Source organism: Aquila chrysaetos, chromosome 14 (genome assembly GCF_900496995.4).
Source record: "Aquila chrysaetos chrysaetos chromosome 14, bAquChr1.4, whole genome shotgun sequence".
NCBI lineage: Eukaryota > Metazoa > Chordata > Aves > Accipitriformes > Accipitridae > Aquila > Aquila chrysaetos.
This window is the reverse complement of record NC_044017.1, coordinates 32211296-32226970: the sequence shown is the minus strand read 5'-3', so window position 1 is coordinate 32226970 and position 15675 is coordinate 32211296. Positions and strand designations below refer to the sequence as shown.

At 42.1% G+C, this 15675-nt stretch overlaps 1 protein-coding gene across 16 annotated transcripts in view; it reads right to left on the bottom strand.

The window, feature by feature from the left end:
* LOC115350615 (histone-lysine N-methyltransferase SETDB2-like) overlaps positions 1–15675 on the bottom strand; it is a 44440-nt gene that overhangs the window by 18373 nt on the left and 10392 nt on the right. For 12 of the 16 annotated variants that reach the window (XR_005933981.1, XR_005933977.1, XR_005933982.1 and 9 more), the window contains 8 exons: positions 15534–15653; positions 14146–14315; positions 13490–13718; positions 11391–11475; positions 10288–10396; positions 9172–9503; positions 7899–7987; positions 5188–5334 (listed from right to left, as the gene is read on the bottom strand). Coding sequence is in view for 4 of the 16 variants with exons in the window: in XM_041128718.1 (XP_040984652.1) it covers positions 5217–5334; positions 7899–7987; positions 9172–9503; positions 10288–10396; positions 11391–11475; positions 13490–13718; positions 14146–14315; positions 15534–15653 (1252 nt within the window). In the remaining 12 variants the exon portion in view is untranslated. Of the gene's footprint in view, positions 1–2527; positions 3520–4996; positions 5335–7898; positions 7988–9171; positions 9504–10287; positions 10397–11339; positions 11476–13489; positions 13719–14145; positions 14316–15533; positions 15654–15675 lie in introns of those variants that run through there. The other 4 variants (XM_041128718.1, XM_030036412.2, XM_041128720.1 and 1 more) reach the window with 4 other exon arrangements.

Genomic DNA, 15675 nt, shown 5'->3' with positions numbered 1-15675 from the left:
TGCCTCTTTGATATAGAGAATGAACTGCTTATTCCTTAATGATTGTCTCTCTGTAACTTTACATACCAAGGACTGGTGTTTGTCAAGGATTAAGCCTGTCAGAGACGGGTACTTGGGAATGATGAGCAAGAAGGAACCATGAGTGATCACAAAACTTAATTAAATGTTTGATGAATTTACGATCTTGTTAAGAAGGCACAAGTAGAGGCCTTGCTTGAATAGACAGGGCCGGAAAAGATAAGAACTCCTGCCTTGTTCCAGTCCTTGTAGATAATTTAGCTTAAACTAGCCATATGGTCCTATACCACTAATGAGAACTTAGATAATAAGAGCACTAACAAGCACTGATGTATCAAAACATGTAAAGGACCATACTGCGCAGAATCACCTGAGGAGGGTCAAATAGTGGACAAGTGAGGAAGACTATGGAAGACCACCAGAGGACTCCTGAAGACCACCAGAGACCTTCAATGTGCCTGCATAAAGGACATTTGTATATGCTAATAGTTTCCCAGAAAACTAATGAATATGTATAACATTTCTCAGAAATCTAGTGAATATGTATGTAGAACCTGTACTTAACCTGCACAATTAGACCCGACGGCGTGCACGATAGGTGGAACGATCCCCCGTGCATCCAGCGCTGCCAATAAAGAATACCTACTCAACAGTTAATCAAACTATTGTGTTAGTTTCTTTGAATCAATCCCTGCTTCACCCTGGTGCAATGTTTCTGCAAGCCCTTTGCACATCAGCCGCTCGAAGCTTAAGGCAAAACGGTGCCAGCGAGACCAAGGTTTAGGCCTACGTGAAGTTCCTCTGCGTTGCATGGGATAATTAAACAAACCCTAGATTTCCACCCCCATACAGCTCACCAGCCACAACATAACAAGCGCATTCTGGCCCACCCAGACGCCAAACTGAACACAACATGGAGCTTTTTAAGATCAGTTCCCTTTACCAGCTAGAATAGCTTTGGCTTTTCAGCACCGCTGGTGTTATTCCAGCTGGTTTCCCAAATCCCTTTGCGCCTGCCCAGATGCAGCATTTGAGAGCTAAGGTCAGCCCCTGTGTCCAGGCTTACAATCAGACTGCATCTATTAGCCAGATGCTGCTACACAACACCAATTCCGAAATCTATTCTCTAGATGGTACTCAAATGAGTAAACTGGATTCAGGCACCCTCTACAGGTGCGTAACTCTTAAACTAGGAAAATTTTCCAAACACAAGTCTGTTCTTCAACACAGAAAAAATAATTCTCTGTGGAGGAAAACCAACTGTAAGTCCCTTGTGATCTCTTCTTCCAAACCCCTGCTCTACAGAGCCATATAGTTCTGCTGAAATAGGTGGAGCTGGAAATGAGCGCTCAGTGATTTTCTGGCAAAAAACCAAGTAATCAGTGTAATGTGCTCCAGTCCAGTTTCTTTTATACCTATGCCATAGGTTATCTTCAGCTGTCTTTGCATTTGTATGCTCGCCTTGGGTGCCAATATTTACTTCCCTGTAGGTCATGGAGCCCTTATATGTCCTCACATCCCTACTGTCCCTCTGTTGGGACAGTCCTGCTCACCATGAGAGTCAGCAACATCCACGCTGCATGGCTGGACCACACCGTTTCACAGGAACAAGGTACCACCCTGAAAAAGCCTAAATTGGTTTCAGAATTCCCCCCGAATCCACTGGTCCTCTATCAGTGTTGTAAAACCTACGCTCCCCTGAAGGTCAATAGAAACTGTGATTTCCAGGAATTTCCAGAGCTCTGCTCCACATCTCAATGCAATTAATTCCCATCAGGCACTCTTCTCTTTTGATACCCCTGACAGGCTGACAAGTCCCAAATGTGTCATTCCACAGGCGCTTTTGAGTGTTTCACTTGGCACATTTCCACCTATTCTTCCATCAGTGCTTGTGCTCGGTGCTTTTACATGATATTCTGCTAAAGCAGGGGTGGCACGAGGGGCTACGTTCAGAAATATGCTGTGTAAAGGCAAGCAGAGGAACTGACAGCTGAGCAGAGAGCAAGTTCAGATGAGCACTCTCGCAATGTCTACGCAACTGCCACAGCCATTACCCACAGTGGATAGTTGCCAGCCACCTTCGGCAGAACCCATTCTAATAAAATTACAAAAACAGGTCGAAAACATACCTTGTAAGGTAAGTTTACAAGAGGACAGGTTACGGTCTCTGGCCTGGTATGTCGGATTCACAAACAGAGAAAGCATCAGACTGCGAGGGGACTAGAAGCTGGGTTGTAACCGCTGTACCTCGTGTATCCTCACATGGAGGAGGAGAATGAAGAAGCACCAGCCCGAAGACAGACCTGATACACACCACTAGCCAAAAAGCCCTGTCTCATACACATAGGTACTGTAAAATCCACGCTGACAGCAGGCTCTCGGATAGCTGCAGACCACACAGAGCAAGTGTGTGCTTTATCTTTTGAAACATCAACAGCAACATTCTGCAGCAAGAAACAGAGCTTTTTGTCACCAGCCCAGTACCATAATTCCTACCACTGAGCTGGGAAATATAATCAACAGCAGTAGAATGTACATTTTTTCCCCCTTGATGCTTTAATGACATTCCCATCTGCTTTGCCACATCCAAGTTGAGCCTAGAGACAGGTATTTTCCACACCCTCACTTGTTTAAAAGGCTTACACCAGTGTTGGGTTACCAGTGGGCTTGCCACGCAGTTCAGCACATCTCTGGAGATTTTTTACATTGCACGACGTTATGCTAAGGCATATTGCCTCTGAGTAGAGACAGATCTTTGAGAAGCAAGAAGCAACCCAGCTGAATGCTGACTGCTGCTAACGTGGTGGTGCTCCTCAGTGACATAGGGGTGGAAGGGGACAGATCAGGGCAAGAATGGGTGGCTCTGACCCTTTGAAGGGGTACTGCACCAACACTGGGGGTAACCCAACTCTTTTGCATTTAGCCCTGAAGATGAATGATGAAACCACACACAAACCCGTAGTGCGACAGCTAGGACAAAAGCTGAGGAGGGGTTTGCTTGATGGGTATGTCAAGCTCTCAAACAGGGCCGTGGGAGAGAAGAGTTGAGGTTTCACTGTGAGCAGCATAGTTCACAGGTCTGTTATCTCTGTTAAAAGTCCATTTTTAACAGGCTTAAATTCCTCATGCATGCCGAGACTGTTGAGAAATTCCAGACCATCAAGTGTTGCAGCACAAACCCATGTTTTTTAAGCTTGAAGCATCCAAAACAAACTCAAAAAACAGCTTAGGGCCACAGGTACCATGTTTGTCCACAGTTACACAGCAGAGATGCAACCCAATTAAAAGAGAACTAACCCTAAGCCATCTGGACAGAAGCCATCCTCTGCCTCTTGGCCTGAGCACCAAGAACTGGTTCCTGCTTCTCTTTCATTTTGCAGTATAGCTGTAGGCTTGAAATCTCTACTCCATGGCCATGGCAGTCTCTCACAGGCATGTTTCGCTCCCATATACAATTGCCTAAATCATCACTAACTCTTGCAAATAGTACTTCTCTCTGCTCTGTAAAACAGGAAATCCAGTGACAAAATCTGCTAATGGCTGAGCAAATATCAGACAATTCTGCATGATCTGCCATGCACAGCCTCCCACAAATTCAGGAAGTGAAGGTAAGGTGAACTGCAGGGCCAGCTTTAAATCCACCTGTGACAGATGCACTCGACCCCTCGACCAAACTCGTGGTAGTGTGGTTCAGTCTCCAAAGGAAGCAAAGGCCTCGGCCATAACAGGGCCAAGAACTTCTCTAGTTCCAACCTGTTCTCTGAAAACCCACACAGGAACAGGTTGACATGGTGAGCATCGATGCATGTGGGCTTGGAAACTGGAACACTAACCATGCGATTAACACATGAATAGCAGGTGGTTCTTCCAAGACTCATTTATCAAGGAACAAAGAAAGTTGTGGGCACAAGGAGTCTCATGCATACCTTTTCCACTGTGTGTAATTTGACCATGAGCCAACCACTTTGTTCCATAAATATGACAGCCTCAGTGAGCCACCTTTGAGCTCTCCCTGCTAAGCAGCTGGCTGCACAGCGGGGATCGCCCCTTGAGCTGGGACGCCTCTCAAGGTTACTCCTCGAGGCTGAGAGACCCCTTACCAACTGCAGATCTTTGGTAAGTGACTGGTATCGCGCATAACCTTGTATTGTAGTGCACTAGATTTTGTATTGGTAAGTTTGATTTTGTGTTGGTAACTCTGAATCGTTATTATACACTCCGCAGTAACAGAGCGAACCTTGCCGTTGAACTTTGTTAAAGTCTCACTTCTACAACATCTTACTTCAATAAAACCACTTTTGCTGATACCTTTGGTGGTGGTTCTTCAAGTGGTCTAAATCGTCCATCTGTGACACCACGTTCTTTGCACTAGGCTCCAACACATTCAAAAGCCACACACCTGCACACCCATCCCTTGCTCCATTTCAGAGCCGCCTCCTGCAACTGCACTTAGTGTCACCTAATGTAGCTTGTTTCTCTCTTACCAACAAACCACATGGCAAGGACTTCTGTGGCCCACCTGTCCCACACTATACAATATGGCACTGAAATGAGGCACACTGGATTTCTCAAGGATTTCTCTGTGTGTCACAAATAAAGACAGGGATGCAACCCAACAAAAACCAGTAATTTCTCTCCTGCAGCAGCAGGACTTGCCCAGCTCATTTTGTAGCACGAACACAGCTCTGCAAAACTGTTCTAATTAATTTCATCTCTGTTCAAGACTATCTGTCCCACTGGATCCATTAGGCTTGGGTATATTTTAATAATTCTTAGTCCCCCAAACAGGCAGACTTGCATTCATATTGAGTTTCAGAAAACTGAGTTTTGCTAACTTGGTATTGTGGAAGGGCACAGAAAATATCAAAGTCATGTCTCTGCTGCAGATGGCACAGAAGCATGAGTTCTTCCAGCGCACTGTGAACTTTCCTTGTGAATGAAAAGAGGGAGGGAAAAAAGACTAGGAGCACAGAAATTATCTAGGAAAATTTTGATGCATGTTCTTATGACAAACAGTTCTAATTCTGTAAACTAAAAAAGTGACATTTAAATGTAAATTTAAAAAACGATCAGGTGAAAGGCATTTTAGTGGAATGTAATTAGCACCACAGACTTAAGTGTACTGTTCACCATGTAGTAGTCCCTTTCAGCATATATATTTCCACGTACATGATGTGTTGACAGCAGGAAAGCTTTGCCTATAAGGTTTTTTTCCTGCACTTCTGAACTCCACACTGACAGGAAATCTCTGTCTCTGGCATGCTACCAGCTTCATAACCATAATCCCACGTGAGCTCGGTTCCAGCTTTCACATGCCTAAGAAATAAAACACTCAGTCAATTTGTTTGAACTAAGTGAAACAGTACTGTGCTTACAGTTTGTCACCAACAACTCACATGCAAACCCCCAAATCATAGGGGGCAGGGAGCATCACACATACAGCTTGTTGGGAGAGAACCAAGAGATATAAGCAGTCTCTGGCACACGCATGCTGCTTTGCCTACCAGAGCTATGAAGAGTGCAAATACCTACACATACGAGAAAATAATTTATCAAGCAGTGTGATAGGGTCAGAGTCTAAACAACCTGCTCTAACTTTGAGGCTAATTCTGGGAAACAAAAATCAAACAAAAAAAAAAAGGAAAAAACACATAAGTGAATACATCTAAATGGGAACAGAGTTTTGTTCTTTCTACTTTGTACAGTGCAACACTGAGGTTTGAATGGATCTCTAGATACACTGGTGATGAAGGCTATCATCTTTGTTATGACAAGCTATGTTTTAATGCAATTGCACTATGTATATGCACAAAGCCTAAGACTCATAATTAAACACATGCTCCTCATGAACCAGCCGCTCTGACAGTACAGGAAAGAGAAGAAATTTCTAAGGTAGGAAATTCATTGCCCAAGATGTATGCCCAATTAAATACCTGAGACTAAGATGCTGTCCCAGTTTCGGCTGGGATAGAGTTAATTTTCTTTCTAGCAGCTGGTATACTGTTACGTTTTGGGTTCAGTATGAGAAGAATGTTGACAACACACTGATGTTTTCAGTTGTTGCTAAGTAGTGTTTAGACTAAGTCAAGGATTTTTCAGTTTCTCATGCCCAGCCAGCAAGAAGGCTGGAGGGGCACAAGGAGTTGGGAGGGGACACAGCCAGGACAGTTGACCCAAACTGGCCAAAGGGGTATTCCAGACCATGTGACATCATGCCCAGTATGTAAACTGGGGGGAGTTGGCCTGCAGGGGGGATCGCTGCTCGGAAGCTAACTGGGCATCGGTTGGCGAGTGGTGATCAACTGCATTGTGCATCACTTGTTTTGTATATTCAAATTCTTTTGTTATTATTATTGCCATTTTATTATTGTTATTATTATCATTATTATTTTCTTCCTTTCTGTCCTGTTAAACTGTTCTTATCTCAACCCAAGAGTTTTACGTTTTTTTTTTCCGCCAATTCTCTCTCCCATCCCACTGGGTGCGGGGGAAGTGAGTGAGCGTCTCCGTGGCGCTTACTTGCTGGCTGGGGTTAAACCACAACAGATGTTGAGGGACAGTACAATAAAATATGAGTATTACAAAGAGAGTAATTCTCTCATATTTCTCACTGGATACGATATAAGGGACATCCAGTGAACTACCAGGCAGCAGGCTGAGAACAAACAATGAGGACTTTTCAAACAGCACATAATCACAACCTGGGACTTGCTGCTTTAGGATGTTCTGGAGGCCAGAAATGTACAACAAATAAAAAGGTGACTGGCCAGTTCACGGAAGATACACAGTTAAGCTCGATGATCCAGACGCAGTCCTTAAGGTAGAACAGTTGTAAAAGGGTGATTGCCAGAAAGCAGGAAGGCCAGCCAGGGGAACCTTTCCTTCAACAATCTTCTTCCCTAAGTGTCTTCTCCTGACCACTATCACCTCTTTCCACTGGCCTCAGTCCCCACTACACACTTCTTTACCGAGTACCTGAGCAAGAAAGACTCTAGCTAAAACAAAATCTTTTTTCTGACATATTTCAAAACATTGTCTTCACAGTTCTTGGAAGCCCTTCTCACAATGCAATCCACAGCATCTGTGTCAGTATGGAACAGGGTTGCAAGGCTCTGCAAAGGATCAGTGTCCCCCGGGGTCGGTTTGTCTGGAACGAATCCTATCCTCTCCATTGTAAGTTCACACCTAGTACTCCTGCTATCATGTGTGTCAGCTAGCTTCATTCATACAATTAATCTTTCCCCTCCTGGGTTTAGCTGCCACCTTCTTGTGTCTCACTGGCACTAGCTCTCTGCACCTCCCCTTCTGTCATCCGCTAAGGGAAGACCCACATCTTTTGCTTTCAGAGGAATTTTTCACCTCTGAATATCCTAGTGCCACCCCCCCAGGACATGTTGGGCTACACAAAGTCCTGCTTCTCTTGGTAGCTGCGAGGAGGCGGCCTGGAGCCTTTGTTTGGCCCACAAAGTGTCTCAGCCTTAAGACCCTGTAGGGTCTAATCCTGCCCTATGGGACCCAGATCAGCTGGTCATTCCTTGAGACACAACACTGCGATCAGTGAATCTTGGCTTTCAAAATGACCATGCTGAGTTAAACCCATTCTTCCACTGAAGAAGATTATTGCTGAAGTGGACACATCAAATTAAGCTTCCTCAGTTTACATTTCAGTGCAAAACCGATTAGTGATAATCAACAGCTGTATTCCTCCAGTCTTTAGTGCACAGTCAGAAGTCAGTTTTATGGTAGAAGGTAAGAAAGTAGTTTTATGGTTTCATGATCTAAGCATCTGCCCCCCCTTAGCATTATTTTTTCCTAATAACTGAGCACTGCTTTTTCCACTAGTGCCTTGAATGAACACCATTAAACTTCCAAAAATTCACCTGTTTGTGAAGAACGCCACCCATGGGAAACTTCTGTTGTGAGTCTCTACAAACACACTCTGTGCAAAGAGATTTGGGCAGCAGCTGTGCTGTAAAACAGAATATTTGAATTAGAAAAAGTGAAACACCTTGTCATTGGCTGAAGAACCTATTTTGTTGTCAGGTATCTGTCACTAGTAAAGGTAGTTTCTTCCCTCCCTTCTCCAGCCCACACAGAATCTCTACTACTCAGTGCCATTGCCACTTATTTTGGCAGTAACTACATCTCTTTGAAGTATTATTTCCATCATATTATGAAAGTACTTTTGCCTAGGAAAACCAAGTTCTTTTACCAAGCTGTCCTCCAGAAATTTATGGTGAGAATTCATCTTTGATTCAGAATGTACCGCAAATAATCAGTATGTGAAAGATATATTTCGCTGACAGCCAGGAGAGCAGTGCTAGGGAGCAAGTAATAGATTAAATAATTGCGCATATTGGCAAAGAGATACGAGATGTGAAAGGTCATGCAGGTGCACATAGGAACATGTCTATGGTCATGGATGCAGAAGAAAGGTTTCAGCAAGATGCACTACTAATCTTAACACCATATTACCTCTGCAATGAAGAACAGCTTAAACATGTGCTGTAAGACACATATTCATGTATAAGTGAAGAGAACTAAGTTACTTGCAGAGTACATGCAGACATGTCTATGAAACATTTGTCTTAGTTGGAGGTACTTGGTAATTCACTACTATTTCTTGGCAAGTCAAAACTGAGAGACTTATTTAGCAGATACGTACACAGTATGAAGAACACTTTCTGAACCTATGATTGAACGATAGAGAAATTTCCTACAATATCGTACCACTTATCCTAAATTAGCAGAAGCTCAAATTTACAATGGTTGGAGAACAAAAAACGAGGCTGGCATAAGGCTTGTGGTTCAACAAAATGTGCCATTTGCTCTCTGGACCCCCAAAAAAGGCTGTTCAAAAATTCAGGGGAAAAATGTCACTCATTACTGGGGAATATTTCACTTGGGAACCTGGTGGTGCCAAAAACTACAGCTAGTACATAGCATGCATCATCTTACAGAGGCACTAACAGCCATTGTGACCCAACCTGCTGTTCTGTCACTTTAGAGTCCAGGGAGGACCACATAGCCTGCCTTGTCATGCACCTTCCACATATACGGTTTACGCATAAAGGCCTTCTGATTTATGGAAATACACCATTTATTTATTTAAGCTAAGACAACTAAGAAAACACATGCAAACTTTTTACTTACATTAAGAAAACGACCCACATTTCCTTCTTTTGTAGCATCCAGTACATAAATATTTTCTTCATTAGCATTCTTCAGAAGCGTCCTATCACCGTCAGCCTCCTCACAAAATGCATCTTGTTTTGACTGCCTGTGATTTTCCTCTTTGCAGTCAGCTTTTAGTGGTACATCTTTGGATGGCCTCACAACACACGTGTCATCCAGCACACCTGACTTGCCACAATCAACACCCTGCAGAGACAGACCCTTTCTTTTGCATTCTGCACTGTCCATGTCAGCAGACTCAGTCTGTCCAACCTCCATCAGATGTTCTTCCTTCCGCTGCTGAGTGGATTCTGTCAATGGACACGTAAGTTATTCTTCAATGCCAGTTTAAGGCCTTTCCCTTGTTTGGCCCTGAACTCTTATCCACCCACCCTTCGTTCTCCAAAATGTACACAGCTTCCTTGCTATTTACAAGTCTATAACACAACTGCCCTTTTCCACACCCCTCATCAATCCTCCCGCAAACGACTGTTTCCTGCTGTGGTGCCTAAAGCACTTGAGCAAGTCTCCTGTGAGTGATCTAGTCTCTTGTTCTTCTCAAATCCCACTCCAGACTGACTTCTTCCACATAGCATTTTATCATAATTCTCCACCTTAATTCCTGAGAGAATCATAAACTGTGATTAAGATAGAAACAAAATGCATGTGCAAATAGCATCAGTTTCACACTGGCTCTTCCAGCTTGAGGTCCCCCCACTCCTGCATTATATCCTGTTCAATTTTTGTTGACTGGAACATGTATTGGGTGTGACACAATAAGATTCACAAGACTGACTTTCCCACAGTTGCGCTGTATTTGACAAGCTGCTGTTAGGACTGTTCAACATGTCCCAAGATCAACTTTGCAGGCAAAAGATTGCCCTGTACCAGTTAATGCACTGTAATATGCAAGGCAGCAATCATTTCTGTACCACTGAGCTCTCTTAAGATAGCCTAAGCATTATGCAGACAACATCATGCCACTCTGAGAACAGGCCTGCCCACATCCAAAGATCGCTTTATACACTTTAAGTCTATCACCTGATGGGGCACAAGTGTACTAAGAGTGCAGTATTTATAGCTCTGCAAACCTACTTTCTTTTCCTTTCTTTGTTCCACTGGTTAGTTTTGTTTTGCTTGACTGATGAATCTGAGAACTATTATCTTCATCTGAGCTGGCACTGTGCACCAGTGTATCAATTTCCTTTAAACAGAATAAAAGATAATGAAAAGGCTGTGATGTATTGTTGCTGTATGCAACTCTGGGTCAACACAGGATAGCAAGTGGCTTTTAGGACTCTAGGGTTTAAGTTTCAAACCTACTATAATGCATGGCTATGGCTGAGTTTCAAAGGTTCACACATATACTGCAATGCAATATTTATCTTAAGTTCAAATTATCCTTCAGAATAACCTGGAAGGAGCTCCCCACTCAATAAAACATTTAAATAAGTGCTTAAGTCCCAACAGTTTCACCAGAATTTAAGCATGTTTGTGTAAGTTGCTGAATCAAAGCCCAAACACGCTTTTTACACAGTTTCAATAAAATGAACAGATGTGGCAGGATTTCTCCTCTCCCACCACAAAAAGGCAATTAGTTATGGGAGCTCCAGAATGGACAGCACTGCCAAATGTTAGCATGAAAATCCCATGTGCATTCTTAAGTGCAGTGAAACCAATGAAACCTACAGAGTAAGTTTACTCCAGTTTCCCTCCTTTGCACTTATTTGCAGGCAACACTTCACACCCAGGTCAGATCAAATTGTCCCAACTGTGCCACTGCATGAGAAAACTGCATCCAACTCCTGAGATTTTCTTCTCTCCCTGCTATGTCATTCTTTGGGGAGACACCACAAAAATATTATCACTCTACCCCCTAACCCGGCAGTTAGTTACAACAGGGGGCGGAGGGGGAGAATGATTTCTTAAGACTCTCAAGGCTGGAGTGTAAGCAAAGGGTGGAGAAGGGAAGGCTGTGAGAGTAGTTAGTGCTGGTCTCAGGGAACATGTTGAAGGACTGATAATGGAGAGGGGATGGGGCACAGCTTCCAGCACACCAGCTTAGCTCACAGTGTGACACAATCTCATGAAGAAAGATCATTAGAACTATTTAAATGTATAAGATGAAAAGGTCAAAATTAACATACCTATTCAGCACAGTGAAAAATGAATCTATTAAAGCCACTTATTATTATTACCATTTTTAGATGGTGATTATGGAAAACAACTGTTTTAGTTCCAGGCCTTCTTGAAGTTGCAATACTTAAATTCCTTGGATGAACCCTGTACAGAAAGGTCAAAAGGAAATTTTAAAAGACAAAAAGACCCATAAGTAACTCTCAGAACACACATTTCTCTAACAGTCTCTAGTTCATAAAGAACAGACTACACCAGAGCCTGCAGTCTGGCCTCACCCCAAGTTCTGTGACTATTTTGCCTTTAAGAATTGAGGACCTAGGTTAGGTTCTCAATAGCATTTGTAAAAAACCAGTTGTTCATACTTTTTGGAAAGATCAGCAGCTGCTTTTGCATCCTTTCCCAGTTCTCCTGCCAGGAACCAGATTCTCCGTTGTTTTACTATTATTATATCAGATCATCTCAAAACAGAGCACCTACAGACAGAGTTTTGCCTTTTTCCTGCTACGACTTTTAACAGTTTTGACAGTACAGCTTTCAAACAGGAAAGCAAAGATGCTGTGGGGACAAGGGATAGAGAGGGAGACAGGCAATATATGGCAGATATAGAAAATACTCTCCCACAAAAGAACCTCACTCCTTCACATCAGGAGAAGGTTGAGGAAGGTTGAGAAGCAGTATCTGTCATATACAGTTAAAACATCTAAAATCACATTCATTTGGATTACGCTCAGAGTGCAGTAGAAAACACCAGTTTCAAAACTAATCTTAATATCTGTACAATGTCTAGCAATAACTAACAGCTCTTATTCAAGAAAACTTTCAAAATAAAACATTTATATATGTTTTCCTGGCACAAAAAACCACCACAGTGCTTCTTTGGTCTAGAGATAATGGCAACAAATGCTACTCTTTAAGGCTTTCTGAAGATTTAAACCCCTTTGTAAATGCAAAAGGTGCAGTAGCCACAAGAATTTGTGACATTATTACATGATTACATTGTTTGTCCTTTTAAAGGAAATCTGTTTGGGTGAATGGCATGTCAAGCTTAGCACACTGATGTCCTTTCAAAGGTTTCTCAGTTCAGCTGGACTGTCATTTCTTAAGAGGCAGAATAACAAAGTCTTTTTGTCTGTCATATTTTTTACACAGCCCACATGCGAAACATTTTTATTCTCAGGAAAGGAAATTTATGAGATTTAAGGGAGCAGTGCAGTAAACACAACTTTAAAACTGTGCTTCCCTGCAATTTTTGGTAACAGCACCTAGTAGAAGTAAAATCTAGCTGATTGCTGATAATTATGTAATTTACAAAATTATGAGTTCATTAGGTTTCCAAGATACTGAAATGCAAGTGAGAATATACTGGAAGGTATTTTAAAAAGTTTCCATTTGCAATTTCATGGTGCTTCTCTAAGATCCACAATCACCTTCTACTATGAAATGAGCAAGAATTTGCAATAATTTACCAGTAGTACAAAGAAAGTGTTTACAAAGTAGTCTGGCAGAGCGAGGAATAAAGTTTAAGAAAACAAGCTTCCAACTTCCTTCTGAAAAGACTACAGCATGCTATTGACAAAGCCACATGGTTACTTTGCAGCGATTTTATTTTAGGACTCCTGATAGGCCATGAGACCCTGACTGTAAAATGAAAACAGGACCAGAACTTTTGCATAATTCACTGCAAAAGTGAGGTGGTGTCAGACTCCTAATGGAAAAGGTTAAGATTCCTAGCAGGAAAGGTTATGTTACAAAGAACAAGAGGTTTAGAGACTGGGAGCAAAGGACAGGACAGTTAGTGGCTAATTTGTTATCAAACCCTTCGGTGTCATCAAGTATCTTTAAATCATTTATCTCAAGTATCTTTTATTAATTCTTTCAAATTAGCATAATGATTAATGCCCTGAACCGATCAAGTACACCCAGGAGATGAACTGGATTTCTAGAAAATGCCAAGTGGTACACACAGTAAGTAAAACTAATATAGAGGAAAAACTCTGTCCCACTAGAAGAAATAACCAGGAATTAACAAAAAAGTTGAGGAAGGAAAAAAGACGCCCTCAGCTGAGGACATTCAGTTGTACTCTAAGTTTAACGAAGGACTTCCTAAAATAGCAGAATATTAGTTTTGTTATGCTTAAGTTTGCTTTGGTAAACTTACAGGGTTGATTTATTTTCATTGTCCACAGTCTGAGACAAAGATTCCTGCTTCTCAAGAATGTCATTTTTGCCAGTCTGCACTAGTTCAATCACAGAGTCTGAACAATCACTGTCAAGTTTTCTTTTTTTGGAAAAAAAGCCGTGGCCTCTGTCATTCACAGCACTCTTCTCTTTCAGCTCTTGACCAGCATCTCCCAGTACTTGAACTTCAGCTCTGCTCATTAATCTGCCTGGAAGAAAAAGAAAAGATTTTTTTTTTTTAAATTGTTTGTTTGCTAAGATGGGTTGCACTCACTATAGCAGCTCAAACTTACATTAAAAAAATACAATAAAATTATTTGCGAAAGCAAAATATGAATGCATTTATACTGAAGGAAAACTAACCCTGGCACAGGATGCACAGGCCTGTGAGGGAAAAATCAACAGTCTGAGATAGGCTTTGCTCCATAATGTTTTGATTGTTTGTCTGGCACCATCGCATTGCAGAGTTCTTCAAGGTTCTTCTGTCCATTTGATCATCTTGCAAGTTAAGATTATATTGACTCACTTCTCTGCCAACCCCGTATTTCCCTGTTTGGTTCTCAAAAAAATTACAGGGCACAGGCCACAGGACAGGGAGAATTATGCTACACATTTCCACAGGTCATCTTCTGTTACCTGAGTAAGTGCAAACAAACGTCCCTTTGTCAATATCATCTAGGCAGCGGACGCCCCAGCCTTTCTTCTCTGTGTTGAACACTTGCAACCTGACTTGAATGCCATGCTGTACAACTCTGTTCTGACACATCATCTTGTCACACCTGCACAACACACTACACTCATAAATTCTGTCAAGAGGAAGCAAAACAAAACACAATATAAAAGAATGCACTACCAAAACAAAGATGCTATTATAAATTTCCCTCCTGACCATTAATAAGGCAGTTAACTGAAAAGATAAAGACTCTGGCTAAAACTGATTGTGCAACAGTGCTCTGAAGCTCGTTACTTTCTTGATTGCTGATTCATCAATTTTAAGAGTCTGTCAGCCAGATTTTGATATAAGTAGACAAGAAAAAACAGATGTTACCTTTTTATGTTATAGCAGTAAATCACACAGAAGCAGAAATCCCTATGAAGCACCTCATTCTATGCTGGAACAGATTTTAGCAAAGAACCTGTCTGCCTGGACCTCACTGTAGCTGTCATGAGTTTCAGGATTTAACAAAATATTTCTAAAAGAATTCACAATTGTGCTTTTTTTTGCATTTGTTTCTGGGTTCACTGGCAGCTTTAAATCTGCATGTCAACCATAAACTAACGTCACACAGCAATAAAGGACTGAAAGGGGCTCCTTAAGCCTGTGGGTTGAGCCCTTGGCTATTGGAGAAAGCTACCTTGCACAATTCCTCTCCCGAACAACTGAGGTTACTGGCACCTCCTCCGGGCCACATATTAATCCACAGGAGCTGAATAAGACAAAGGGCGGACACTTGCAGCACTGGAATGGCCTTGGAGACTCTTGGAAGAGTCACACATAACCAAGACTGGCAACAGCAGCTGGCTGATATTTCTCTAGGACTCTGGTCCTACAGAGCAAATGGGTAGACAAGATACAGGGCAAAAACCAAGGGTGGCTACTGCTTCCCACTTCTTTGGCTGATACATGCTGTGATGGTCTTGTGATAGACCTCCTCCTCTTGTGGCAGGTTTCCTTCCTCTCTCTCTTCTCTCCTTGCCATGCCCGAATGAACCAACACATGGGCCAGATATGGTCTGAGCTCCTGGACCAGCTAATACTATTTTACTCTTCACACTCTTCTTGGACCTTGAACTAAGCTGTGAAAATTGTAGTATCTGCAGAACAAAAGTGTTTTTTTCCTCCTATTACTCAAGTCACATCGATTATTTTTTATCACCCTGATCTGTCAGTAAAATTGTGACAAAAAATGGAAGGTTTCAGTAATCCAGAAACTGCAGTTATTTTAGTCCTGCAGCACTTACACTACAGGATTAAAATAAGAGCATACAAATAAAATAACAGCTAACAGTTCAGTCTTTCTTACCCACTAGGAACAGGTCCCTCCAGTCTTTTGTAACTGTATCCACAGGATGTTTTACTACTCGGAGATAGAGAAGTTTTACTACAGCCTCTTGCAGTTAGCTGTAGGCATGCACATTTTGACCTAAAAAAATAACAGCAAAACA